This window comes from Arachis duranensis, chromosome 2 (genome assembly GCF_000817695.3).
Source record: "Arachis duranensis cultivar V14167 chromosome 2, aradu.V14167.gnm2.J7QH, whole genome shotgun sequence".
NCBI classification, from domain to species: domain Eukaryota; kingdom Viridiplantae; phylum Streptophyta; class Magnoliopsida; order Fabales; family Fabaceae; genus Arachis; species Arachis duranensis.
The window spans coordinates 51,925,740-51,953,396 of NC_029773.3; the positions used below are offsets into that span (position 1 = coordinate 51,925,740).

Consider the following 27,657-nt stretch of genomic DNA (forward strand, 5'->3'; position numbering starts at 1 on the left):
CGTACTTGTATGCGTACGCACACAGGGTGGAGATGTAAGGGGTGCACCCGCACAAACATGTGCGAATACACTGAACAGAGAGGCAATTTAAAAGTGTGTGTACGCACAAGGCTGTACATATGCATAAATGCGTTTTTTTTCAAGAAGAAAATGGGTCATGTGTGCGTGCGCACATGAGGAGATGCAGACACACAGAGGAAAAAAGGATGGGACGCGCACACATAGGGGTGTGCGAGTGCTCCCAACAGAAGGGTTGCTAGTAGTGTACGTACGCACAAGGCAGTGCGTACGCACATATGTCAAAACTAGGGAAGGTGTGCATCTGCACAGGTCTGTGCATATGCACAATGCTCTATTTTTGCAAAAAATTGAATGCCTCTAAGAAATTAAACATGATATCAAACAAATATTTTCAACCCCAAAACATATTATTCATAAAAAACACACGATCAAAAATAAAATGCAACTAAACTAAAATAAGCCTAGAATCCAAATAAATTAAGCCAAACAAAAGGAACAAAATTCAATAAGCAAAAGCTAAAAGAAGAGAGGGGTTAGAAGGATGTTATTACGGTGAGGTGTCTCCCACCTACCACTTTTATTTAAAGTCCTTAAGTTGAACTTTTAGGTGAAGCTCACATCAAGGAGGCTTGTGCTTCCATTCATCCTTGAGTTGCCACCCATGTTTTCTCTTCCAAAATCCTCGGGATCCCAAACAAAGTACATCAAGCTCTCAAGCAATCTCAAGCAAACAATTGGGACTCACGATTGTTGGTTATAGAAGTATATACCCGGATCCCATACTTTAGTTTTTTGGTCGTCCTCGTGTTGATCTTCACTCTTGTACTTGGATCAACAATCTCCCAAACCACCTTTGAAGCACTCAATTAAATCTTGGAATCCTCCTAATTGAACCTTGCACCACACTTGAATGCTACTTCTTGATTTGGCTTTCTTGATGAGGCTTGAATTCTTGTGGATCCTTCACCATTTAACACTCCAAGAAGGACCTTAAGTTGATGATTCGTTTTCAAGATAGCATATTGGTGGGGGCCGATGAAGCTCATTGAGGAAATTGTTACCCACTCAAATTGTCCTTGGAATGGAATTGTACTCTTGGACTCTTGCATGAATGCTTCCACTTCTTGGGTGTTTACCTCTTCCTCACCACCCTTTTCTAACTTTTTCTCACCAACCCCCTTTAAGTTTTTCCCATTATCATCCAATCCATACTTAGAAGGTTGTGTGAAGTCTACTTCCATATCTCTCTGAAACTCAAAAGGAGAAGGTTTATCAAGATCATTGAGGGGATTGACCAAGATGGACAAAAAATCATTGATGATGGAATCCACTTCTTGATTAAGTTCCCTCAATTCTCCATCTATCTTTTTCGGTTCAATTGTTTTACCTTCCTCCTCTTGTGACTCAAGCCTTAACTCCACTTCTTCTATTTTAGGTTCCATGTTCTCCTCCTCACTACACTCCTTAGTTGATCCTACACATTCCTCAAGGGGAATGCCTTGATTGCTTGAGCGTAGTAGGGCTAAGCGATTCATCGCTTTGGCTTTGGTAGCCATGAATTCCCCTTATTTCTTCCGAAATTCTTCTTGCTTTTGGAGAAAAGTTTGAAGGTCTTGTTGTTCTTGGGGCAAGAGTTGGAGAACTTCACATTTAGGTAAAAAAGAAGGTTCAATGGTTGGGAGAAAGGTTATATAGTTGGAAGGTGTGTTATATGGGTGAGGGTATTGAGGTGGTGTGTAAGGAGGTGATGGTTCATATGGTTGGTGACAAGGTATATAAACATCCGGATTCCATGGAGGTGGATGGTACGGTGCTTGACGATTTGGTGGTTGAGGGTTGTGTTGGGGGTACCGTTTATATATTTGGATTTGGTATGAACATTGGGGAGGGTTTGTCTCATTGTAACATGGAGGAGGTGGTTGCCATGAGTGTTGCTCATACGCATACGTTTTCTCCCTCAATTGATTTTCCCATTCCATGATATAATCCAAATTTGAATTCATCACACCCTACAATATAATCACAACCAAGCTCCAAGCAACAAGGGTGATAACTCATAGAGAAAGTAGAAAATAAAAGTAAAAGACATCAATAAACAAGAAAATTAAACACCTAATTAACAAAAAAACAACCAAATAACAAAAAAGTAAGCTATTTACAATATTAATATATTCACAACAACAAAAAATACGACACCAATTACATAGTCCCCGACAACAGCGCCAAAAAGTTGATGAAGACCAAATGTCAACTCGAAATTTCTCAAATTGTAACTTCGTTGCAAGTATAGTTCCGAATAAAAAATTAGGTCTCAATCAAAGTTTAAATATAAAAGTTTGTCACAATCCAAAATAAATTAATAACCGGGAGTTTTTAAGTCTCAGGTCGTCTCCCTCGGACCACACAATTTAGGTGTCACACATTCGGTTGTGAAATAAGGGATTTTCTTCAATTAAGAAACGAAAAATTAAAGGAACTAAGGAATAAAAGAACTAACAAATGATTAACAAGGAAATTAATGCAAACTAAAAGAAAGCAAGATCCAAATTTAGTGAAAATGCTATAAATGCATAAAAGAGCCTTGACTTGGGAATGAGAATTAAGGAATCCTATTATCGTCATAACCACAACTATGGCAACTATGATGAGTTAATTTCACTTCGTCAACCCCTAACATTGAGGAGTAAGTCAAGCAAGCATAATTGACCTTAATCCATAAGTCCTAGCTAACTCACTAATTAACTTAGTGAAAAGCTAGCGTCAATGGAAACAAGAATCAACTAACAACCCAAGAATTACCACTAAATGTCGAACATTATGACTCTAGTATCCTAGGAACTCATTTTCCAAGTCAAGGTGTGAAAATGTACTCAAAATCTCCAAGTGGTATTTTCACAAATACTTGGTGGACAATAAAGCGAAACATAGGAAATTGCAAAGAAGAGTGAAAACTATAACCAAACTATTCACAATATCAATAATAGAAACTCAATCAAGAAATAAAAATCATAAAATGTTAAATTCATTAAGCAAAAGTTCAAGGAATCAAAATTGCATATATTAACAAAATAACTAGAACCATAAGAACATAAGAGTAATGTGATGTAATTAAAGAGAAATTAAAGAGTACTTACAAAAGAGATGAGCAAAATCTAAGACCAAAATTGGGACTATAAAATTCTACAATGAAACCTAATTAAAATCCTAAGAGAGCATTTCCTATACTACTCTATTCCTACTCCTAATAATGTTTTCTATCCTAAAAATGAGCTCCCCCTTGATATGGAATGAAGTCCCCTTGATATAGCACCCAATTAGCTTCAGAAACATAAAAAATTGGGGCAAGAGGCCCCCAAAATTTCGAGCCACATGATATTTTAATGAAGTCACACCTTGGGACATGTGCATACGCACAGATGTGTGTGTACGCACACTTGATGATTTTTCCACTTGTGCATACGCAAAGAAAGTTTTGCGTACGCACAATTGACTGTGTGCTTCTCCTTTGTTTTCTTCATAAAATCTCCCATTTTGCATGCTTCCTTCCACTTTTGCCTAGTCATTCACGCCTAATTGACCTGAAATCACTTAATAAAATATATCACGGCATCGAATGGAATAAAAGTAGAATTAAAATGATCAATTAAAGTACAAAAATGCATGTTTTCACATTTAGGTTTAAATTAGAGAGAAATCACAAAAGTATGATATTTTGGTGATTAAGTGTGAGTTTATGTGATGAAATCCGTCCAATTCAAGCCAAAAAATCATAATCAAATATGGACTCATCAGGGCTCTATTTTATTTTTATGGATTAATAATGCAAGTGTTTTCTTTATTTTGATTCATGCTTCTCTCCTCTTTCAAGATTGAGTGTCGTCCTTCATCAATAAGGATTTGAAGTATTGAGAGATATTCTAATTCTTTCTTGGATTCCTTTATTACTTTTGAGTGATTGAATATTAGAATTAGTTTGAAACTCGTTTCATAATCTTTATTGATTTTAGAACTAGTTATTGAATATATGACATTTAATTCATCTAGGGATAGTCTTTGAAAATTGTGTGGCTTAAAATCGAAATTGTTGTTAACCTCTTCTCTTGATTAATTGACCAAGACATTCGTGATTAACTAAGTTTAGAGAAATTAGATTGCCAACACGTTGAAATTTAATTATAAATAATTTGGTATGAAAAGATTTTTGCATGAATTAAAGTTTTGAAAACACAATTATTATTATTCCTATAGGATTTAGCCTCCCCAAAACCTTTAACATTCCCTATCTTGATTTCTTTTAAATTATTTAAGCTTTCTTTCATCCCTCCACTTTTCATTCACTATTCTTATTCCAAGTCACAAACCAATTCCCTCTTGCCAAGGTGTGAGTGATCTAATTAGAGATATAATTAGACATTACTTGCTTTAATCCATTAATCCTTGTGGGAACAATATCCACTCACTATGGTATTACTTGATATGATTTGGTGCACTTGCCAATTTACAAGCGTATCAATTTTGGCTCATCAGAAGAAATTCTCACCACATCGAAAAGAGAATGCACTATTGTAGAACCCCAGGCCCTGAAATGACTATTTGCTAGCAACTGACCCGCTTGGCACCACGTGGGCCTAGATCCATGGAAACGCGCCATCACCGACATCGGCAACATCACGTTTGGGGGCATTGTTGCGGTCTCGACTTCTAGCCTTAATGGCCCCATGGCCCAACGAAAACTCGGCCCCCTTAGGCCTAAATCCCCTCATTGACCCACGACCTTGGACAACTCAACACAGATCACTAATTGAGATTTGAATACAATTACAAATCATATCTTGTCTAATTTAGAGGATTGTAGGAAGGAAAAAGCGAATATATAAAAGAGAGTCTTTGACTCCTCTAGATATGATACACTAAAACCTTAAAACCCTACCTCTCCAGAGTATTGTTTCCTCCACTATTTATTCCGAAAGCCAAAAGCCGTAAAGCTCGTCAACCTCGTTAGATTCCAGATTCCATCGTTCTGGGTCACTCCTGAACAATTTACTTTCTTACTTTCAAAAATCCTTTTACTTTTTGGATCAATCTAGTTGCTCCATCTTAGAGAGACAACTCGAGAAATAAAACTCCCGATTTATACTTTTTGAAAGAGTTAAAGAACCTTTACCCCTTTCTAAATTTTATTGTAGAAGTTTGGTGTTGAGAGGTGCTACAACGATAATAAACCGATTTAAAATTTTTTTTTGGACACTGATATTTTGCACTTACTCAAGCTAATGTAGGGCCCAAACGAACTTAAGGCGAGGTCTAAAGAGTCATACATCATCGTTATAGAAAAAAACCACATCCACTACTCACCAATTACTATCTCCACGCTTTCTCATCTCCATTAGAATCCAAATTTGGTACTGAAAAAAAGTAGAGTTAATGTTTATGACGGCAGAGCAGTGTTGTAGAGAAAATTGCATGGAAGAGGCTATCATTATAACCTGCGAGAGAGAGAGAGAGAGGGGGATAGAAGGGGTCGTTGTGAGAAAGACGTGAGATAAGAGTATAAGATAACAACATGGTGGCACGATGAGATGAGACCTTGAAATCCAGCGAGTGGGTGACGAAGCAATAAGAGACGAGTAGCACGAGCAATGGGTGAATTGCTAGTAGCCAAACAATAGGAAGAAGTGATAAGAAGATGTTGATGAGAGACGAAGGTGATGGGTGGTTCTAGGGGCGCAGCGAGAAGCACGGAGAATGGGAGAAAAAGATAGTAGAGGGAAGCTGGTGATTGTGGCTTTCTAGGTGATGTTGTGAGCTCGAAGAAGATGGGGGATGATTAGGAGATTGAGAGAAAAGTGGATCCTAGTGTAGAACCAAATTAAATATTAGGATTTCAGGAAGAAAAGAGATTGCAGGGTTTAGTATCTATTCTAGGCTGGGTGATCTAAGCTCATCCCAAATTTGATTGGGTAATCTAATCTGATATGATTTTTTTTCGATTTTTACTGTATCACTTTTAAATCGAGTCAAAATTCACCAGATCTTTAGGCGTAGGCCAAATTTTCAGGTCGGACAGCACAATGTACATGGTCTCTTAATTTTTATACCAATCCAAATGGTAATTATGGATTAATGCATTCAAAAATATTAAGAATTTATAAAAAATAAAAAAATTAGTGAATGAACTAGTTTGGTGCACGACATTCAATTTTAGAGACTAAAATGAGAACCTTAATGCAAAGTCAGGGACCAATTTGGTGCATCTACAATGATGATATAGCGGATGACACGTGGATGAATACTGTTACGACACATGGCAGAAACTGATAGTGGCCAAATAGCATTGTGAGACATGTCACAACTGTCCACGTCAACATGCCACTAGTCATTAGTCAACACATCATCATACCATTACACGTGGCCAACTCAAGGAGTGACACATATCACTAACAGTCCACATCATCAACCACATCATCACGTTATTAACAGAAAATGAGTTAGGAACTAATATGGTACATTTTTGTCAATCTAAGGGATGTAATTGGTGCAATTAGGATCTCGAGGACTAAATCGATGCAACTCGCCAATCTCAGGGACTACTTTGGAGTTTAACTCTTTTGAAAATAGTTACAACTTAATCGTCATTTTTTATTTATTAGGATATTTTTAATAATCATTCTAAAGATCATTTTTAAACTTAAGAATTTAATTTTGATACACTGTTAATATAAAATAGTTTTGTATGTGCATTCAATCACATAATGCCATATCATAAAAAATAACTACTATTTTTATTGACCGTGTTAATGGTTATCCAAAAAGACAGATGTAATTGCACAACCCTGTATAATATTTTATACTGTCAGTATCATCAAAATTAAATTCTAAGTGTTTGTTTGGATATCATTAAGTTATTAGAAAAAAGATCTTTGTTCAATGAAAAAAGATTTTTTTAATCTTTTAGTGTGTTTGACAAAATTTTAGTAGTAAAAATAAAAATACTAAAAATATAAAAATATTTATTTTAGAAGTTATAATTTACATCTTTTTTAAAAAGATATTTTTTACTTAAAAAAGATGTTTTTAATATAATAAATAAACAAAAAGTACTTTTATATTATTATATCTAAATATAATTATTACATAAAAAGATATTTTTATATGAAATATTCAAACATAAAACTACTTTTATTTTTCTAAAAAATCTTAAAAAAAATAACTTAAAAAAAATTACGCATAAACTCACCAAAACAAACCCTAAACTTAACTTGTATTTTTTAAAATTAAAACTTTTAAAAACTAAATAATTGTCTCTAATTAATAAGGTGTATTAAAATTAGACATTTTAAAATTAATGCAAGTAAATGATCAAATTTAAAAAATAAACTAAAAATTATTTTTTAACATGTAAATATAATTTTGGTATAACATAAAAAAATTTTGGTTATTTGACGAAAATTTAATTTTAATATATTGTAAAATATTTTGTATAGATGTCTAGTTATATTCGTTCTTTTGGGTTGTGTTTGTTTTTGAAAATAAATACATTAAGAGTAAGACATAAAAGATAGAGAAACAAAATTTTGTATTTTTATATTTTGTTTGGTGATAAACTAAAATAAATTATAAAAATTTAATTTATTCTCAGTTAATTTGAGAAAAAAATATAATAATAAAAAATATAAATTTAAAAAATTAACAAGAATAATAAAAGAAAAAATAAAAAATAAATTGTGTCCTTAGTTAGTGTCTTCGTATTCTTTTTATCAAGATGAATACAAAATATATTAATTCAATGTCTTTGAATATATTATTTTTGTCTATATCTTATATGTCAAATACGATTTTGTACATATGTATCTCTATCTCAATGTCCTGAGTAAACAAAAGCCTTGAATATGCTATGAATATATAAGGTAGTTAGAACTTAAAATGTGCGTCAAAACTAAATGAAAATTTGATTTGTGGTAAATTAGTCTTTGTCTTACTGAGCTAGAGATTATTATAGACAACCAAAAAATAAATTTATATTTATATCTATTATCTATTATAATAGTTAAATTTTAAAAATAAATTTGTCTGTAGTTTGTATGCAAATGGATCTTCTCCAGTAAAAAAAATTGGATAGTATTCAGTAAAAAATTTCACTTTTTATTATTCTTTCTCATTAATTTTTGGTTCCATTTATAAAATTAAATGTGAGAAATCACACTTTATTTTCTCAAAAAAAAAAAAAATGGAGATGATCATTTCTTAGTTTGTGCTTATTTGTAAAGCATCACTCAAATACCGAACCGGATTGAGCGCAGTGGTAAATTACTAAAAGGGTAAAAGTTCCGATCTATCATCTCTCCCTCTCTGTCGCTCTTGCCCTATCCCTATCTCTCTCTCCTGTCTGGCTGTCTCATTTGCCAATTTCAATTTTCGTTTGCTCACTGCGATTCAGGTAGATAGAAATTTATTTGTTGATTTTACGTCTTTTATTTTTTTTTTAAAAAAATTCTGCTTGTTTTCCTACATGATTCGATTTTGTCTTTCCTTTGTAATTCTTTGACGTTTTCCCCTTCTTCAGAATGTGCTCAAATTCTTAATTTGGGTTCATGATGACCCTAACTTGATGATTATTTATCGATTTTTGCATTCTTTAAAAGTACTTTTCCATTTTTCAAGTATTAATTTTTTTTAGTCTGATTTTGCGATATAGGAATGTCGTACAATCATTTCGCTTAATATGTTCTGGAAATTTTAACTGTTCTTGACTCATTCTTGGGGGAAATGTATCCCAAAACTGTTCCCACCCTTTGAGGTATAGTTCTTGTTCAGGGAAGTCAAATTTGATTGGTTATTTTTCCTAGAAATTCGAAATCCTAAATTTGCCGTTTTGACGTAATAGGATTTTTTTTATATTGAGTTTTGGTTCCTCAAGTGGATTCGACTTTCACTTTGCTTAATGCAAGTAGATGTACGTGTATATTGTTTTATTGTACTCACCTCCACTTTGATTTGCTTTTACCATTAAGGCTTATTGCAACAATTTGAATGCTTTGCTTTGTGGCTTTAGGGATTGAATAAGTTCTTGAGAGTGCCATTTTTGAGTGTTTTGCTTGTATCCATTTTTTATAATGCCACTTCAAATTTGATATGTTTTAGTTGTAGATGTGCTTTGCATTGAGAGTAGTATCTACCAGATGGAGTGAAATATTCACTCCATAAGTTTTTTGTTCGTTTTTCTTTCAATCTGTGACGTGTGCTTGGTTGAAGTTCTTAACATGTTGGCTGCGTTTGTGCTCTTGGTTTCCTTTTTATAGCCAAACCAATGCTCTTGAGCTTTCTATGCTGCTATACTAACCTTCTTCACATTGTGGTTATATGTACCCGTAAAAGAAAAGAAAAAGAAAAAAGAATCCAGTGTTAATGTTATGTAGCCTAACTTTGTTGATGGGGGCACATAACATTGGCAGTTTTTCTTTATTATCAGGTGCTTTTTGATTTATCTTTTCATGGCTTGTGTGTGTGTGTGAGAAAGTTCAATATTAATAGTTGTAAAGGAAAACGGTACTTGGGAAAAAGATTAAATTTCTGATTCTTCGAAAACAAATTGGAAGGTGCTTTTTAGATGCTTTATCGGATGCTAAAATTTATAGTGTGCAATTCTTTTAATTTTGCGATACATAAATGTATTTCTTTGTATGTGTCTATGTGAATAAAGTTGTTAAATTTCTGTGCTTTAGATTTGTCCTGCTGGTGTGGAGTGGTGGTAAAAATTTAATGTAGTATTATGCACTAGATGCCTTTCCTTTTCTACTAAGGGTGGTGTGTTTAGTTTTTAAAATGTGGTGTTTTTCATGATCTGCTCCGTGTACTTTTACATATCAAACTCATTTATGGAAATTTCCACCTTATTTTTACCCTTCAACCAATCATTATTTTGAATACACGAGAATGTGATGAAGTTGCCTCTGATATATGGAACTAGGAACATTCTTCCTCTATTCTAACACTGTTCAACTGCTAGAGGTTTGTACTGTTGGTGAATGTTGGGTGTGCGGTGTGCTCTAGATCATTGGATCAATTTTTGTGACTTGCTCTACTGGTTTTCCCAAAAGCATAGAAGGCAAACACTTTGGTGTATTTGGTTAGAGTAACATTTTTAAAATTTTAGGACATCTGTTATCTCTTTGGATAATTTACTGCTTTGGAATATGAACAGTCTCTCTTGTTTAAGGGAATATTCTTTTTGATATAGTGATACGATGAGGGATCGGTTATTTTTTCTATGCTCTTGTTTCTGTTCTGATGTTGGTTTCTTTTCTTTGAGGAGAATCTCTTATGCTCCTCATTCTTGGTATTCTTCTACTTTGTCTTCATCATTTCATTGGTTATACCAAAAATAAAAAATGGGTTTTTGTGTTTTATATCCATTATCTTCATGCATTATTTTCATAATCTTTTTAATAATTATTTTTGTTTAAAATTAGTCGGTAAAGTGGTTTTTCATATTATTTTAGTAGAGGTCTTAGAGTGAATAGGATGTTCCATGCACATAACTTACTATCATTTATGGTTATTGTTTTACTTGTTTTATTAAGTATTTCTTGATCTTTGTATATGATTACGAAAGCAGGTTATGGAGCCTTTGGAAATTGATCTTGTGGATATTCCTGATACTCCAGATAGATTAACTACCAGGCCTGGTGATCAGAAACATGTTCGGAATCCTGAGAAGAGGGAGAAGGTCTTCCCTGCTGCTGATGAAATGAAGAAACTCAGCAACTATATAATACTTTCCCCATCAAAGGCACCTTATCCTTCTTATAATGGCCCCTTCTTCAGAAAAACTCAAACTGAGAAAACTTTAGGACTTGGGACAGCACACTCTATTGGTGCTGAAAAGATGGAGAGAGGGAAAACTGTAAGCTCTAGATTTCCTGCTAAATCATCTCGCCATGGACCTAGGTCTGTTTTAGATTTTACTGAAGAGAATGAGAACTCCCAACAGCTGAAACCAGCTTTCTCACATCATGGATCAAGAGATAAGGCTGTTGAAGATAAGAAAGTAACAAGCGCTGGAAACACTTCATCACGAGTTGTTGCTGATTCTTCTACTGCCTTCAGAGATAAAATGCTACCAGGTCCTAATATATCTCAGGAGCGTGGCAAGGGAATTGCACTGCCTAATGATTCTCATCCTCCACTAAACACTGAAAAGCAACTGTCTTTGCCCCCTCAAATTTCCACCACACCAAGAGTTAGAGGGCAGAAGAGATTGGTACGAAATGGGTGTATTTCACCATATAATATTGCAAATAGAGCAAATCAAGCAACTATAAAGGATAATCACCAAACCAAGGAAGTTGAAGAAAGTCATGCTGTGGATTTAGTTTCTACCAATCCAATTTCTACGATTAGTGTTGAAGATATAGTTGCTGAAGAGAGAGGCTGTAATAGAGTGAAGGGAAAGCAAGTACTTATTCATCCTTCATCATATGGTCTTAACACTGGAACTGTTCGCATGGCTAGCAGGTAATCTGAAAATATTTCTCACATAGTGTGCTTTTTGGTGGATGAACTGGAGGTTTTTATAAACAACTATAGCATATCAGGCTTAAAGAGATCCCTTAGATTGTGTGCTGATTGCTATCCAACATTTTCCTGCATGAAAATATTAAATTACATGAATAATCTTTTTTAAATTAATAAATTACCACACTACTGCTAAGTTGTAAAATTAAAGCGGCAGACAGAGAGGATACAACAACAGAAAAGGACAATAAACTAGTTCTGTGGAATTTTCACATTGTAAGCACGTATGGGAATGGGGTAGAATGCTAAACTGAACTGTGTATGGAGCTGATATTTATACACATGGAAAATAAGAAGGAATTGCAGAAAAGAAGAAAATAGTGAATAGAGGACACTCATTGACAGTAAGGTGTCTCTCTGTCATCCTAGTGCATCACAAAACGGCCTCACCTCATCTCGTCTCATGCTCAACTGATCAGAATTTAGAGTGACTATAAAAGCAAAAGAATATGACAATAAAAGCAAAAGAATACTCTACCACTAATACTACAGTAATTTTGATTAACAAGAGTTCAAAATATATTTTTGATCAAAATAAATGGAAATAGAGGGTTGAGAAACCTGCAGTGCAAGCTTCAGTAGGTAGTAATAACATCATGGGGTAGTTATATTTTGTTACTGACAGTTATATATTCAGTTACAAAGGTGTGATCCTCTGTCAACACATTTGCAATAATTCACTCTATTACCAGAAGAGATTTTTTTTGTAAGAGAGGAAGGGTGATGGTAATTTTTGCTTCATATAATATTTTAATATTTAATATGTACTTTGGCCCGATAGTTTTAATACTTTGCTTTAAAAAATTGTACATAATATAAAGCAGGCATCGTACAGAATTCTGTTTGAAGTGAGTTGATGTTCTTAAGAGAAATTTGTATTTTTTAATTAATAATGTGTTGAATTATGAAATTAGACATTGTCATTTAATACAAACAAGAATAGACAAAAGGACATGTTGGTCCAATTAAGAGAGTGAATGTTGCTAACCTAGAGTGAAGGTTAGCATTCTCCATACATATTATTTTTAGTGTGACAATAGGATCTGGATCAGTGTTTTAGGTGGCATGCGTCTTTGTGGAGTGGATTGATAATTTGTTTTCTTCTTAACTTTCTGGTAACAGCAGGGCTGGAGCCCAAGTGTTATTGCTATGTCACTTTAGTTGTCTTTTAGTTTTATGATTTTTTTTTAATTTTAATATTTGTTTTGTAGTTTGTATTACAAATCCTAACTTGATATTGAGCTCTAACTTTTTTATGCATGATGAATAGTGGATTTTACTAGGTATAGTTTTAGTTTTAAGATTATTTTGTTTTTTTTTTCTCATTTTATTTAAATCCGTTTTGTTAAAATATAAAGCGATCCATTTTCTCCACTCAATAGCTTACATTTGGAACATCTGTATAGACATAATACTATTATAATTTGGAGATGATTTCAAGATCCATCTCTAGATTTCCTGTTTTACCTACTTGCTTATTGTCTCTTTTGATGATTTCACATGCTTGAATTGAGTGTCGCCATGTAATCATATAATGCATAACAGACCACCTTTTTGAAAACTGATTTTGGGTAATACAATAATAAAGCCATGTCCAAACTGCATAGATCAAGCAATGCCATATTGTTACAATCCTAACAATGCTTTGAATTTATTTATTATTTATTATTTTTCCTCCAGCAACCCTGCGACTGATTTTGAGGAGGGCCATTCAGCCAGTAATGCTGTAAGGAATTCACTTAAAATCTCTGGGGGACAAGATGGTTGGAGAACTACACATGCTCATAACAGCATTGATCAGCATCCTTATGATGTGAATGGGCATAATTTACGCAGAAGCCATGATGTTGGAAGATTTATTGCTAGACAAAATATGAACAGAATGGATAGAAGAGACACTCATAGCAGTCAAAGTGGCAAGGATGCACAAGGTTCTTCATCAGATAATGCAGCTCAAGCAACTTCACTGACAATTCGAGAGATAGATCAGTTGACTGTAACTCATCCTGCCACAGGCACACTGAGTAAAAGGCAAAAGAAACGTGGATCAACATCAGGAAATCCTGGGCAATCATCAAGCTCATCCCATAACCCTGTCTTGAATTCTGAAGTAGTAGACTTATCACCAGAACCCAGTTATACCAACAGATTTACTGAAGGCTTAGATGACAATGACAATGACAAAGCTCGAGCAAGGCAAGTAGAAGCAGATGAGAGATTGGCACGTGAACTCCAAGAACAACTGTATCATGATGATATTTTTGAAGGGAGAGGGGTCAGCTATTTTTCTTTGCTCAAATTTTTAAGATAAGCTTCTTTGAAGTATGTTCTTCTGACTTCTTGTTGACATGAACTCATCTTGTGTTATAAAGCAGATTGATGAACATTTAGCCTTGGCACTGCAGCAAGAGGAGAATCTTATTCGTACTTCTTTTGATAATCACCAAACATCAAATCCTGTAACACACTCTCTCTGTGTCCCCCCTATATGATAAAAAATTTATATCAAGATCCCTATAGTTTATGTGTGCGTGTGTACAAATCTGTCTATTGAACAAAAATTTATATCTAGATCCCTATAGTTTTAGCATTTCTAATTAAGCCCCTTACTATACAAAGAATTTTCAATATTGTCCTCTAATTTATAAATTTTGTGCGAGTCCTATTATTGTAAAGTATTTTCCGGGTGAAAAAAACTGAATGTCATCCAGTATGGGGACTTGATCAGCAATTTTTAAACCAGAGGGGCTTGATAAAAAAAAAACACTTATTACCTAAACCATATATGGATTTGGTTAAAAATGAACTGTAATCTAATTGAAATTCTACACTATGAGGACTTCTTTACAAGCTTTTGAAGTATAGGGACTTAATAAGAATTGAATAAAACTTATAGGGGCCCTCTAGATTAATTTAATCTCTTTTGTAGGGTGTGTCCAGTTATCTGTCTTAACTTCACATTTTTCTTGATCCATAATGACAGCACTTTTGATGTTAGTCCAAAGACTTGAACCCAAAACCTCTTCGTTAGATTTTTCCCATCTTGACTAATTTTATATTTGTTATTATTGTACATATTTAATTTATATAAAAATAAATTAATATTTACATCTAAAGTTTAAGGTTTAAGATTTATAATTTAGGGTTTAGTGCCTATTAATACACTAGTTAGTTATTAATTACAATATGTTGTAAAAGAATTAAAAGGTCCAAGCACTCTTACTTTTTAAGTAGTAAGGCTATGGTGTATGTTCTTGTTTGGTTGCTTATCCAATATTCTATTTAATACCTGTTACTTCTCCACTTGTACTTGAAGGTATTAATTTGGTATTCATGCAGCAGTGGATAATCTGTTAAAATGAGTAATCTGCTTTTACTTATACAGATGTTTCCGAGGGCAAATAGTCAGCCTCGTTCACGGCCACATCAAAATCCTTCTAATAGGAGGAGAGTTCCACCTCAAGTTCCTTCCTCTAATAGAATGTCACAGTTGAGGTCACAGTTGAGGAGTCACATCGCAAATCGTTCCCGAAGACCAGCCATATCATCCAGAGGACGACGCCCCCGGTTTCCTGTGGATATGGACTTAAACATGGTATTATATATGGGTATACTTGAATAGATATCAATTAAGATGATGAACAAATGTGTTATTTTGTCTTACTGTTAAACATACTGATGCCCCCTTTCTGTTAAAAATATACCAAACATGAAATATTTTGACCATTTCTCTTGTGCAGAGGCTTGATATATTGGAAGCATTAGAGGATGCAGTAGGGGATTTTGCAGATTTAGGGATGGGTAATGACATCTTTCTTGCTCAACATGATTTCAATGAGTAAGTTACTTGTGAATAATTAATGCAAATGAATTATGTTTAGTTCTTGCGTGGAAAAATATCCATCATTTAAAGTTTTGTGCCTGTTGAATATTGATGGAAATCATCACGCTTCTCAACTTGCACTAATATTTTCTTAGGCTGAGAACTCGTTTTTTTGTGATATAAAATTAAAGAATGGATGATAGTCATTACTCATTACTGATTAGTTATGAGAGCAATAGAAATGCGACACACGAAAATATGAGTTGATCTGGCCAAATGTTTCTCTTTTAATATTTTATCTAGGTTCTTTATGGTGTAAGAACACTCCTGAAACTGAAAGGTAGAAATAGAATGTTTATTTTAATAACATAATCATTCCCTGGCTCCTAAGTTTGAGAACAGCAATCACAGCATACATCACCAAAAAGGATACATCAAAAGAAAGTATGACACCGATATACTGATGGGAGGAACAAACTCATTTCTCTATTTTAATATAATGTAATATAAAAGTGGCACTGCATTGCATCAGAACAGAAGCCCTTAGGTTATGCGAGGTTCCCATAGTTTAACCAAGTTGGCAGTTTTTCTCCTTGATACCTATGTTATTTTGTCAAGTTTTTGTTAATCCTAGCCCCTCAATTGTTTAGGGGAAGTTTTCTTGGCTTTCTTTTGTTATCAAAATATGTTGAAAGTAAAGTTCCTGCCTTCCCCATGACCTGATGCAGACATGATTATGAAATGTTGTTGGCCCTTGATGAGCAAAACCACCGACATACTGGTGCATCCTCCAATCAGATCAATAGTTTGCCGGAGTCCACCATCCAGGTAATTATTCCTAGTGTCAAATGGCATTTAGCTTATACTTTCATCATTTTTTTAGCCGACACCCTGTGCCCAACCACAGCTTCCTTGTCTACTGTCCCATTAACAGTTGTGGACTTGAGGCAAGAAACCAGGTGAGCAGTAAAATGGGGCTGTGGGAATTTGCAACTTTTAGTGTAGACACTGATTTACAATCCTATCTATATTTTCCAGAATGACAACTTCGCAGAGGCCTGTGCAATATGCCTTGAGACCCCAGGCAAGGGTGAAATTATTCGCCATCTTCCCTGTTTGCACAAATTTCACAAAGATGTAAGAAGCACATCAAATGGAACTATTTATTTATATATTTTTCTGATAGATCTCTGATAGGAACAGGTTTGGATTGGTCTATAGGAGGAGAGGTAAGGAGTAGATAAACTGAATTTTCACTGCTTTCACTACTTAGTTCATAATTGTTGCTGGTTGGCTGCTGGTTAGCTCCTTTAAGCTAGTTTAGCAGGTTAGGAGCAGGAATTCTAGGCTTAACTGCTGCATATAAATACTGGGGGTTAGTTGGTTTTAGTTAGATAATTTCTGTTCAGTTTGGTAGTTCAGGAGAAGGGAACTTTCTCCAGAGTTGGTTAGATCCAACAGTGTACTTCAAAAGGGATTGTGAAAATCCCCTATTTTCTGCTGGACCCTATCAATCTCAAATGCTAATCCGTCCTAAACCTGTGCTGTGCAGTGTATTGATCCTTGGCTCCATAGGAAAACATCATGCCCGGTGTGCAAGTCATCTATCACCTAATTTACCGCTGGTTTCAGATGGATAATTTCTTATTCTACTGCAGAATGTTGGCTGTCCCATTTTGGTCTGAGGTACAGCAATGGATGATAATATATTCCCGTTAGTTGATAAGTAATAGAAATGCTTCCTTTTTTCAGTATGCTGTTACTATCTGGCCTGTTAGATATATAAAAAGTGAATACAAAGGGTCTAGAACTTACAAGTTGGTGTTTTGTTTCTAAACTGCTCTGAGATATGATTCATTTTGCGGTATGCATATATAGGTAACTATTCTGATTCATGGTCTTGTAAGATGTAATTGATCACTTGCTGGTCCTAATGAAGTCTGCAAAACCAGTGGCAAGTCTGAAGGCCGCAGTTTTTTCCCCATGACAGATTAGTTACAAATATACCTGGTTGATGGGGCTACACAGGTATATACTGGGATTTAGACTTAGTAAATTTGTATCACACTGTTAAGGGGCCTGCTTGCTTTTCTACTTTTTGGAGGCATGCTACTGTTCGCTAATATCTTGTGATGCCTCATTAATGATTTATCTCGCGTTACTTGATGAACAAACCCTTTAAAACAAGTAAAATGTTAGTCAATTGAATTTCTCCTCTCTTTTTTCCCTTACAAAAGGAAAGGAGTAATTATTTAACTATAGTTATGTATTCTTTGGGAGCAATTAGATGTGTCGCTTATATGCAACCACTTATGCGAAGATGTAAATTGCGGTTAGCTATTCATCGTAGAAGCACGAATTCCTACCATATATATTGTCTTTGGATAGAGTTAATCAAAAGAGATTAAGAAAAAAAAAATATCGTTGGCAGAAAGAACTTAAAGAATAAGCAATGATTAAAGAAAACCCAAAAAGATATAGAATGTTAGTCAAAATACTCTAATTGTAAGTAAATTTAAAACAATTGTTTAACAAGTTAGTCATGGTTGGAAGTTGGAACAACTCGACAATTCTTTTGGATTTGTTTTTTTTTTTTTGTTATATTTTGGATTTGTTTTTTAATTCGTTTGGATTTGTTTTGGGAGTTGTGTGATTTTGGAAAAGCAGATGTGAGTTAGGGTATCATTGCACACAAAGCTATCAAATTGGTTGGCCCACGACGGGTATGGCTAAATAATTGACAAGGCCGAAACCGTAGTGTGCTACGGGCTGGGTCAAGGACTCAATCCATGAGTCCATCAACATAATTTTTTAATAAATTTAATATATATTGGTGTTCACCGAAAAAAAAAAATTAATATATTGGTTTTCTACCCGTCTCTTCTTTCCTTTACTCTCCATAGTTATGTAACTGAATTGGTAATCAATCCGGTCATATGACCGGATTACCGGATTAGTGGTTCAACTGGTGGATCACTGATTCATTCAGTTAATTCGGTCATAATTAAAAAAATATAAAATTATATAAATAAAATTAAAATAATGTCTTAAAATGCAAGCCTTTACAAATATTAATAATCTAATATCAATTTTTAAACACAACTAATGATCTAAAAAAATAATAAAGTGGTTTCTAGTACAAAATATATTCTCAATTTAAATCAACAACGACGAACGAAGAACACAATTGGTAAATGAAGTTCAAGGAGTTGATGATGCTTGTTCTTGAGATGGTGGCATTTCTGGTGGAGTTTGAGATGAAGACGTTTTTAAAATTCTAGCAAAAGAAATAAAAGATTTTCAACAACAAAAAATTTACCTAAATGAGATTTTAAACAACCACCAAAGTATTCAAATTCAAAGTTTCAAACATTATCATTCAGCAACAAAATTCAAGTATTCAACTCAAACATTATCTAGTAAACAACTCTGTTATCCAGCAAGTATTCAAATTGTCTCAAGTTCACCAACTCTAAAACCAAATGCAACTGCAACATTAACCAGATTCATTAACAATTCTAAGTTTCTGTTCACCAACTCTAAAACCAAATATAACAACAACATTAACCAAATTTAATAACAATTCTAAATTTCTAACTCTAAATTTTTCAAGTTCAACAACTCAAACCAAATACAACAGCAACAACCACCAGATTCAACATCAATTCAAGTGAAAAAACAGAGTAAAAAACTTGAAGGGAGGTCACTTGATTGACGGGGTCCGACACCGCGACTGGCGCGACACAAGATGACGACCACCATGACCTGAGGGAGCAGTTGTTGCTTGACTAATTCCGTCTGCTTCTACCGCTGACGAACAGAATGCAGGGGCACGGGACGGCGACGATGACCGAGGTGAGGGGACGAGATGAGAGACTGAGAAAGTGACGAAGTGAGGTCGTGAGAGACTGAGAGTGATAACCGTCGAGGTGAGAGGAGAGACGAGAGAACGACGAGGTCAGGGTGAGGCCATGAGCCAGCGAGTGAGACAGAGAAAGCACAGAGACGAGGCGGCACTTGGCTGGGTTAGGGGGGCTCCACCATTCCACACTTCCACTCACATTCAGATTGCAGAGTCTTAGATTTGGCATTTGGGTATTAGGGTTTTGTCAAACCGAGTTCGATCGGGTCCGCTGCACAGCCGGTTCAACGAGTGGTTCGGCCTAGCTGTTAGAATCGTAAATTAATTAACTAATTAATTAACGTTAAATAATAATAATTTAATTGACCAAAATAGGTTCAAAATTTTAGAATATCAATTAAAAAATATAAATATGATATTTGGATTCAGTGAATTTTTCTAAGTTGGAAAATGTAATTTTCTTCGGAAAATTACGTAAAAATATGTACTGGTAAATTAATCGGCAGTATCGGCTTAGATCTGTTTGGTACTGTGCGAGAATAATTAAAAATGTAGAAAACCTTAGAAAAATCTTTAGAATTAGAAACCGGGTACAAATTTAAAAGGTTTGGTCCAAAGTTGGGCCAAACAGGCCAAAAACGCTAACGGGTTGGACTGGATCTAAGTTGTGCCCAAACCCAATATATAAATACACTTAAATGAACCCATTTCAGCCACATTTATCCTCATAACATAAACACAACAGCAGCTGAAGTGAGGGGAGAGGTGAGAGCTTTCCACCATTGTCACTATTCACTCATCTCTTCCGGTGACCATAACTTGAGCTACGGTACTCCGATTCGTGTGCCGTTAGCGGCAACGCGAAGCTCTCACCGAGCCCGTCATTTCTAGCTAGGTATTGTGGTAAGCTTTTCAATCATATCTGCCCAGTTTAGTGCCCTAAGAATTTCGTAAATTTGGATTTTTGTTTTAAGTGAATTTTTGTGTTTTGATTGATTAGGTGGTCTCTAAGATTGGGCTATTGGTGGTTTGTGCCCCAAACACCATCGAAAAATGCAAGGAAACTCTTTACCTTGTGAATTTGTGTATTTAGAAACCCTAGGTGTTGATTTATGGTAGTTTATATGGTTTTAGTTAAGTTCTTGCACTTGTTGGAGTTGATTTGGAGCTTTGAAGGTGAGATTGGTGGTTGGTTGGTGATTGAAAGCTTACTTGTACTCCATCGGGGTTTCAGTTCATATTAGAAATCGGCCAAGGTGTAGTTTCGGTTTCCTCTATGTAGTATATAATATTCATGGATACTTAGACTAGTGACCTATAGGATAGGGATTGAATTAATATAGTTGTTGAGGTTGGTTTGTTGAATGAGGTGTGATGAATTGCTATTATTTATGTTGTTAAATAATGGTGTTGAGATTATGATGTATGATGAATTTTGGATGAATGATTATTGTTGATCATTGATGTAGAGCATGAATGAGTTTAAAGATGAAAATTGATAGTGATAGAATGATGGATGATGAATTTGTTGGTGGAGAATTATTTGTAATTATTATATGTTGATATTGAGATTGAAAATGATGAAGTGTGATGGAAGGTTGGTATCGAATGTGAATTGGGACCCAAGAGGGTAGAACTTGGTGAAAAATGGAGTTTGAAATGGCTTTATTTGGTTTTGGTTGGTTTAAGTTGTGAAAAATTGAGAAATTGGTTATTGGTGAACTTTTGGCAAAAGTTGATTTTTGATGAACTTTGTCAGATTATAACTTATGCCTCAGTTTTCAAAATTGATTGGAATTTATTTGAAATTAAAGCTTATTGAAAACCATTCAATTTGATATAAAGTTTGTAAGAATTGGGTTTTATAGAGGAAGTAATGATCATTCAAAGATTGGTGTAAAAATCTGAAATTCTACAAAGTTGTAGAATTTTGTGATTTCTGGTATGTGCGCACGCACAGCCTCATGCGCATGCACACCTCTGCGAAACATTTTAATTTGTGTGCACGCACAGACCTGTGTGTACGCACACGCAGAGGCAAACAATCTGTTTACAGCGCTAGCACAGCTTGTGCGTGCACATACCAATGATGATTTGCAACCTATGCGTACGCACAGCCCTGTGTGCACGCACACATTGGGAAGACCAGTTTGTTGAGGGGGCTAGCACAGGTTGTGCGAGCGAACAGAGCTTATGAATTTCAGTACCTGTGCGTACGCACACCTTTAAAAACTTCTCTTGGGCGTGCGCGCGCACACCCTTGTGCGTACGCACACACCCTGTTTCTCAAATTTAAACTTTGTTTTCAACAAATTCACCTTCCCAACAAGATTGTAAGCTTCTATAACTCCATTTTAAGGCTTTTGGGCTTGATTTTGAGTATGAGAACTTGGAAAAATAAACTATGGGTTTTAGTTGGTATTAATATGATAATTAGAAAATGGAGGATTAGTTTTCGGGTGTACTGGGGATGGTTTGATGGCGGGTGAAGGTAGACTGGTATGTGAAAATGAAACTGATGAACTGTTGAGTTTGGAACTGAATTGTGAATGGATAGTGGTTGAGATGAGTCAAGGACTCTGAATGAGATGATAGATCCATGTATGCTGAAAATGTTTCTGAAAACCACTGAAGTGCTGATTCATATTAAGATTATGATACACTATGCGTCCAACAGGGACGGTGGTTGGATCCCGCCTGTCGAGGTAGTAGCTATTGAGATTATGAGACGCTATGCGCTTGGCAGGGACGGCGGTTGGATCCTACCTGTCGAGGTAGCGGTGGCAACGTAAGGACAGTGGTTAAATCCCGCTTACGTTGAGATGTGACGTCTGAGGTAAGAGTATCCCGCTCGCATCCCTTCGGATTAATAGAGTGCGTAGGCACAAAACCCTGGACAGTGATCCGAGAACTATATCTCGGGGGTTCCCAATAATGATTCTGAAGGGCGACATCTCCATGGAGATGTGTCGGGTTGACAGTTGAATCGACAATGTGATATCACAGCCAATAGGACAGGCATTCATCATGTGCATTTTCTATCTGCTTGTTTGTTTTGCCGACTTGTAATTGTATGCCTAATTGAATAACATACCTATTTGCTTACTTAAACTACTTGTATTATATGCTTCTACTTGTGTTTTACTTGAATTGTAATTAATTGTGATTTCTACTGGGATTGAGGAGGCTCGAAAGGCGGTGGCGATGGGATCGCGTGGAGGATAGGTTGGTGAAGGCTGTGGGACAGCGGAGATTGTTAGAATAGAATATCCCTTAAGTTAGATTACTCTTTTTATACTGCTAAGGTTGTAAGTTATGTTGAGGTTTACTGATAAACCACTATTTTATGGTTTATCTTGTACTCAATTGAGTGGTTTTTATCAAGCCTTTGCACACTTATTCATACTATTTGCATGGTTTTACAATTCCTTCCCAGAATTTGATCTATGATTGAAAACTTGCTTCCTAGAGTCTTTAATTTGTGTATTTTAATCATCTCTTATTACCATTCGATGCCTTGATATGTGTGTTAAGTGATTTCAGAGTTTATAGGGAAGGAATGGCTCAGAGGATGGAAAGGAAGCATGCAAAAGTAGAAAGAATACAAAAACTTGAAGAAATTGCTAAGTTGTCTAGCCTGACCTCTTCGCACTCAAATGATCAAAAATTGAGCTACAAAGGTCTAAATGATGCGGTTCTACTTGCGTTGGAAAGCTAACGTCCGGGGCTTCGATTTGATATATAATTTGCCATAGTGGCCGTATAGCTAGGCGATGCGAACGCATGCTCCACGCGGACGCGTCGCAGTGACGAAAATCAGCGTGGCAGATTTCGCCCCCAGCGATTTCTGGGCTATTTTCGACCCAGTTTCAAGCCCAGAAAACATAAATTAAAGGCTGCAAAGTGGAGGAATGAAAGGGGATGATTCATAATTCACTTTTCATAATTTAGATGTAGTTTTTAGAGAGAGGTTCTCTCCTCTCTTAGGTTTTAGGAATTAGAATTTCTCTTAGTTTTAGGATTTAGGATTATTTCTTCTTCATCATAGGTTCAATGTTCCTTTAATTTATTTTCTACTTTTATTTTATTACTTTAATTGATATTTATCTTTTCAATTTAGCTTATGAACCTTTCCATGTTAGATTTGAATTTATGTTTAAACGTAATTTGAGGTATTTCAGATTTATGATTGCTTTATTCTATTTATGATATTTTCAATTTAATTCGGAATTTTCCCTTTTGGGTTTGGTTAAGTAATTGGTGACGCTTGAGTTATCAAACTCGAGGTGTTGACTGAAAATTGAAATTCCTTGCTAATTAATTTGGATTCCACTAACTCTAGCGTTTCCAAGGGAAAGACTAGGACTTGAGGATTCATATTGATTTATCCACCTGACTTACCTTCGTAGTTAGAGGTTGACTAAGTGAGAACAAAAGCCAATTCTCATCACAATTGATAAGGATAACTAGGATAGGACTTCCAATTCTCATACCTTGCCAAGAGTTTTCTTAGCTATTGATTTATTAATTCCTACAATTTATTTCTCTTGTTCAAACCTTTCAAAAATCAAAAAATACTGTTTTCCATAACCAATAATAAAACACACCTCCCTACAATTCCTTGAGAAGACGTCCAGAAGTTTGAATACTTCGGTTATTTATTTTTATTGGGTTTGATTAAGTGACAAACAAAACTTTTATACGAAAGGATTTTCTGTTGGTTTAGAAACTATACTTACAACGTGAGAAATTATTGTGAATTACTTTACTAGCAGAAATCCGATCGTCATTTATATATATGCTTTATTGTTTTACTATGCCTTAAGATGAGATCTTGTGATGGATATGAAGTCTAGAATTGACTTTGGCGTCCCGGAGTCTTATACCCTACATCACTAGGCACTGTTGCTATGCTGAGAACCTCCGGTTCTCATACCATATTTCTGTTGTGTTTTTCAAATGCAGGTCGCAACCCACCTCGGTGAGTTGCTTGGATGGTGACAGAAGCGGAGGATCCGAATACCTTTGGAGTCTTTTTGATTTCTTTTGTTTATACATCTCTCACTTTGTATTTTTGTTTTGCCTAGAGGTTTGTATTGAGAGAACAAAACTTGTATAAGCTGTTTTACTGTCTGGTTTCATATATGGTCTGTATATGGCTAGCCGGCTTAAACTTCACGAGCTATGGCTAGATTCTTATGATATTATACTATTATATTTTGATATATCTTATCTGAATATTGTGTTTTAAGTTAGTAGCATTGTTAGTACGTTTTGCGCTTTTCAAATCTTGTTTTTGAGCTATATCCTTCATCGGGCTTCTAGTTTATATTAATTATTTCTATATATTCTATGTATGAGCTTAGAACTGTTGTAATCTCTGATTAACCTTTGCTTTACGACGCGAGGTAAAGCTTAGAGTAATTAGGGTGTTACACCAGCCAAGTGACCGAATTTTCGGTTAAACCGACGGGTCAATCCCTCTCCCATTCACCTATTTTTTCCGTTTTCCTTTCATTTCTTTTCCTTTTTTTCCTTCCCTATTTAATTTTATGTTTTTATTTTTAACTTTTCTATTAGAAATTTAGATCCCAATAACCTTTTATTACTTGGTTGTTTGCCCTTTAGTATTGTTTCCTTTTAAAGGTGTTTTTGATTTAGTATTACAGATTTTTTAAATTTGGGAGAAAGATATTTAAAAAGAAATTTTTTGTCTATAGAAATATTTACAGACAAGAAGAACATTTAGATTTTTTTAGAAGAGAAAAAAATGTCACACTATGTTGTAACACATTTGTGTAGTTTTAAAAATACAAGAGATTCAAAGTGCTTTCTATTTCTACCATTTAAGATTCTTTATAATCTAATATTATCTCCTCTCAATTTATGATTTAACATAAACGATGTTTATTTTCTTTTGTACTTGTTGAATTAATATTTTATTTGATATCTGTAAGTGTCGTTAGGGGTGAATGCGGATCGGATATTGCCAAATTTTCGATCCAATCCGCATTAAAATCATCGGATTCAATATCCGCAATTTTTAAGTTTGGATCCGATCCGCACATCGGATATCGGATATATCCGCAAAATACAAAAATATTTTTAAAAGCTTATTTTTATTAAAAAATATCAATTAAATTTATTTTTCTATTCTTTTAAAAATNNNTAAAATAAAACATAACAAGGATATTTACTTATTTATTTCTTTATTTTTGCAGATACGCGGATATGCGGATACCAACACAAAATCTAAAATCCGATCCGATTAGTGTGCGGATCGGATTGGATCCGATTTGATAGCCTTGCGGATCAAATCCATATCCATAATTTTTTAATTTGATTCGGATAAATACAGTGGATATACAGATCAAATCTGATCCATAAATACTCATAAATGTCGTTTAGCAATTTCTATAAATAAACATTTTTTCTGTTAAAAAAATGACATGCTGGATTTCTTTATCAAATGAATAGGTTCATTCGTTAGTCAAATCATTGATGACTAACATAAGTGGCTATCAATTTTTAATACTTGCAACATATTACTTAGTAACATAATAAATTTATATATACATATGCACATCTATTTTATTATATAAAAATTGAATTTCTGCATTTAGTGATTGAACTGACGTGACATATTTTTGAGAGTGTTTCTTAATTTATTTCTTTTAACTCATTAAATACAAGTTATTACGATAAACTAACTATATCAACTAATTGATTTGATTAGATATTAAAATATCATATAATTTATTATAATTTATAACAATTTGATTTGATAGTATTTTCTAATTGATTTATTTTAGTATTCTGTTAGTATTTTTTAATTTATTTTTTTTAATTTATTAAACCAAATTTATTGTGTGTACTAATTAATTAATTTGATTAATTTATTAGTCATTAAAATAATAAATCTATGAATAAAATAGGCAAATGAGATATTTTCAACTAATAATTAAAGAAAATCAAATCAAATCATATATATTGAACTAAATTCAAATTATGTGAATTAAAGACTAAATTAAAATAAGATAGTTTCTTACTTATTTAAGTTGAGTGCAATAAATACAAATTAATTTTGTTAGATAATCATAGTTGTTTGGTCTACTATATATAGATGGCCACACAAAATTATAAGAATCGGGATTTTTATCATTCTTGCTATTTCACCTCTTCTTTTATTTTTTTTCTTTATGTATAATTTCTTTTATGTATAAAAGTACCCAAAATGAGAGAGTACGGATGAATGTTTTATTGATTGTTTGTTTCGTGAATATATGTCAATTTTTGAAAGTGGCCGATGTATTTTTTATAGTATTAGATAGAAGAATATTTGCTAAAATGAATATACCCATTGTAATAAATTTTTTTCAATTGTTATATTTTTATGTCAGTCATGTAAATTGTTTGAAGGCACAAGATAATAAAATAGGTTGACTTTAATATAATTATAAGCTAAATTTAATGGTACAAATAAGCACTACTAATTATATTAAAAAAGTAATTTTGTAATAATAATGTGATTTACATATTAATTTTTTCGAGTAAATTCATTTTAAAATATAAAAATTAGACTCAATTACGCTAAAATTATAAAGGTAATATAGAATTTGGCAACAAAATTAACATTCATTAAGGAAATAAATTTATTTATGGCTATTTTCTAATTATAAATAATAACAAGACTTATGAAAAAATATTAATGTCATTGGTGGACGAAATTGTGATCAATTCTCTTTAAGTTGTTTGTCTTTGTATGAAATCATTATTATGGCACTGGTTGAATTCACAACTCCGTTCAACTAACCAGCAAGTGTACTGGGTCGTCCAAGTAATAAACCTTACGTGAGTAAGGGTAGATCCCACAGAGATTGTTGGTATGAAGCAAGCTATGGTCACCTTGTAAATCTCAGTCAGACAGATTAAATGGGTTTATGGGTTTTTCGAATAATTAATAATAAAAAGAAATAATAAAAGGGATAGAAGACTTATGCAGATTCATTGGTGGGAATTTCAGATAAGCGAAGGGAGATGCTGTATGGCTCAAGGACGCCTGCTCTCCTACTGCTTCAACTCAATCCTTCTTACTCCTTTCCATGGCAAGCTCCTACTCGGAATACCACAAACAAGGTTAGACTTTTCGAATTCCCAGGATCCTACTCGGAATACCACAGACAAGGTGAGACTTTCCGGATCCTCATAAATGCCGCTATCTATCTAGCTTATACCACGAAGATTCTGTTGGGGAATCTAAGAGATACGCATTCAAGCTCTGTTGCATGTAGAACGAAAGTGGTTGTCAATCACACGCGTTCATAAGTGAGAATGATAATGAGGGTAATCTGACTCATAACATTCATCATGTTCTTGG

General features: G+C 34.2%; 1 protein-coding gene across 4 annotated transcripts; it reads left to right on the plus strand.

The window, feature by feature from the left end:
• Positions 1–8,300: 8,300 nt before the first annotated feature.
• On the plus strand, positions 8,301–17,565 carry LOC107474390 (uncharacterized). 4 transcript variants are annotated; one of them, XR_001589263.3, is made up of 10 exons: positions 8,302–8,458; positions 10,637–11,535; positions 13,276–13,870; positions 13,968–14,054; positions 14,981–15,190; positions 15,336–15,433; positions 16,147–16,246; positions 16,457–16,555; positions 16,971–17,104; positions 17,297–17,565. XR_001589263.3 is itself a non-coding variant. In XM_021135352.2 (9 exons), exons 2-9 carry the CDS (start codon positions 10,640–10,642, stop codon positions 17,031–17,033), a joined length of 2,148 nt encoding a protein of 715 aa, XP_020991011.1. In that variant the 5' UTR covers positions 8,301–8,458; positions 10,634–10,639; the 3' UTR covers positions 17,034–17,565. The 4 variants fall into 4 exon arrangements, 3 of the variants coding, with proteins under 3 accessions (XP_020991011.1, XP_015949496.1, XP_015949498.1); XM_021135352.2 differs by having other exon boundaries at positions 8,301–8,458; positions 10,634–11,535; positions 16,971–17,565; XM_016094010.3 differs by having other exon boundaries at positions 16,971–17,565.
• Positions 17,566–27,657: the final 10,092 nt, after the last annotated feature.

Excerpts from the sequence above, each read along its gene's own strand:
- LOC107474390 (XM_021135352.2), top strand. The coding sequence starts at position 10,640 with ATGGAGCCTTTGGAAATTGATCTTGTGGATATTCCTGATACTCCAGAT. Across the intron at positions 13,871-13,967 it reads ATATTTTTGAAGGGAGAGGG|CAGATTGATGAACATTTAGC; the intron begins GTCAGCTATTTT and ends TGTGTTATAAAG. Across the intron at positions 15,434-16,146 it reads GCTCAACATGATTTCAATGA|ACATGATTATGAAATGTTGT; the intron begins GTAAGTTACTTG and ends GACCTGATGCAG.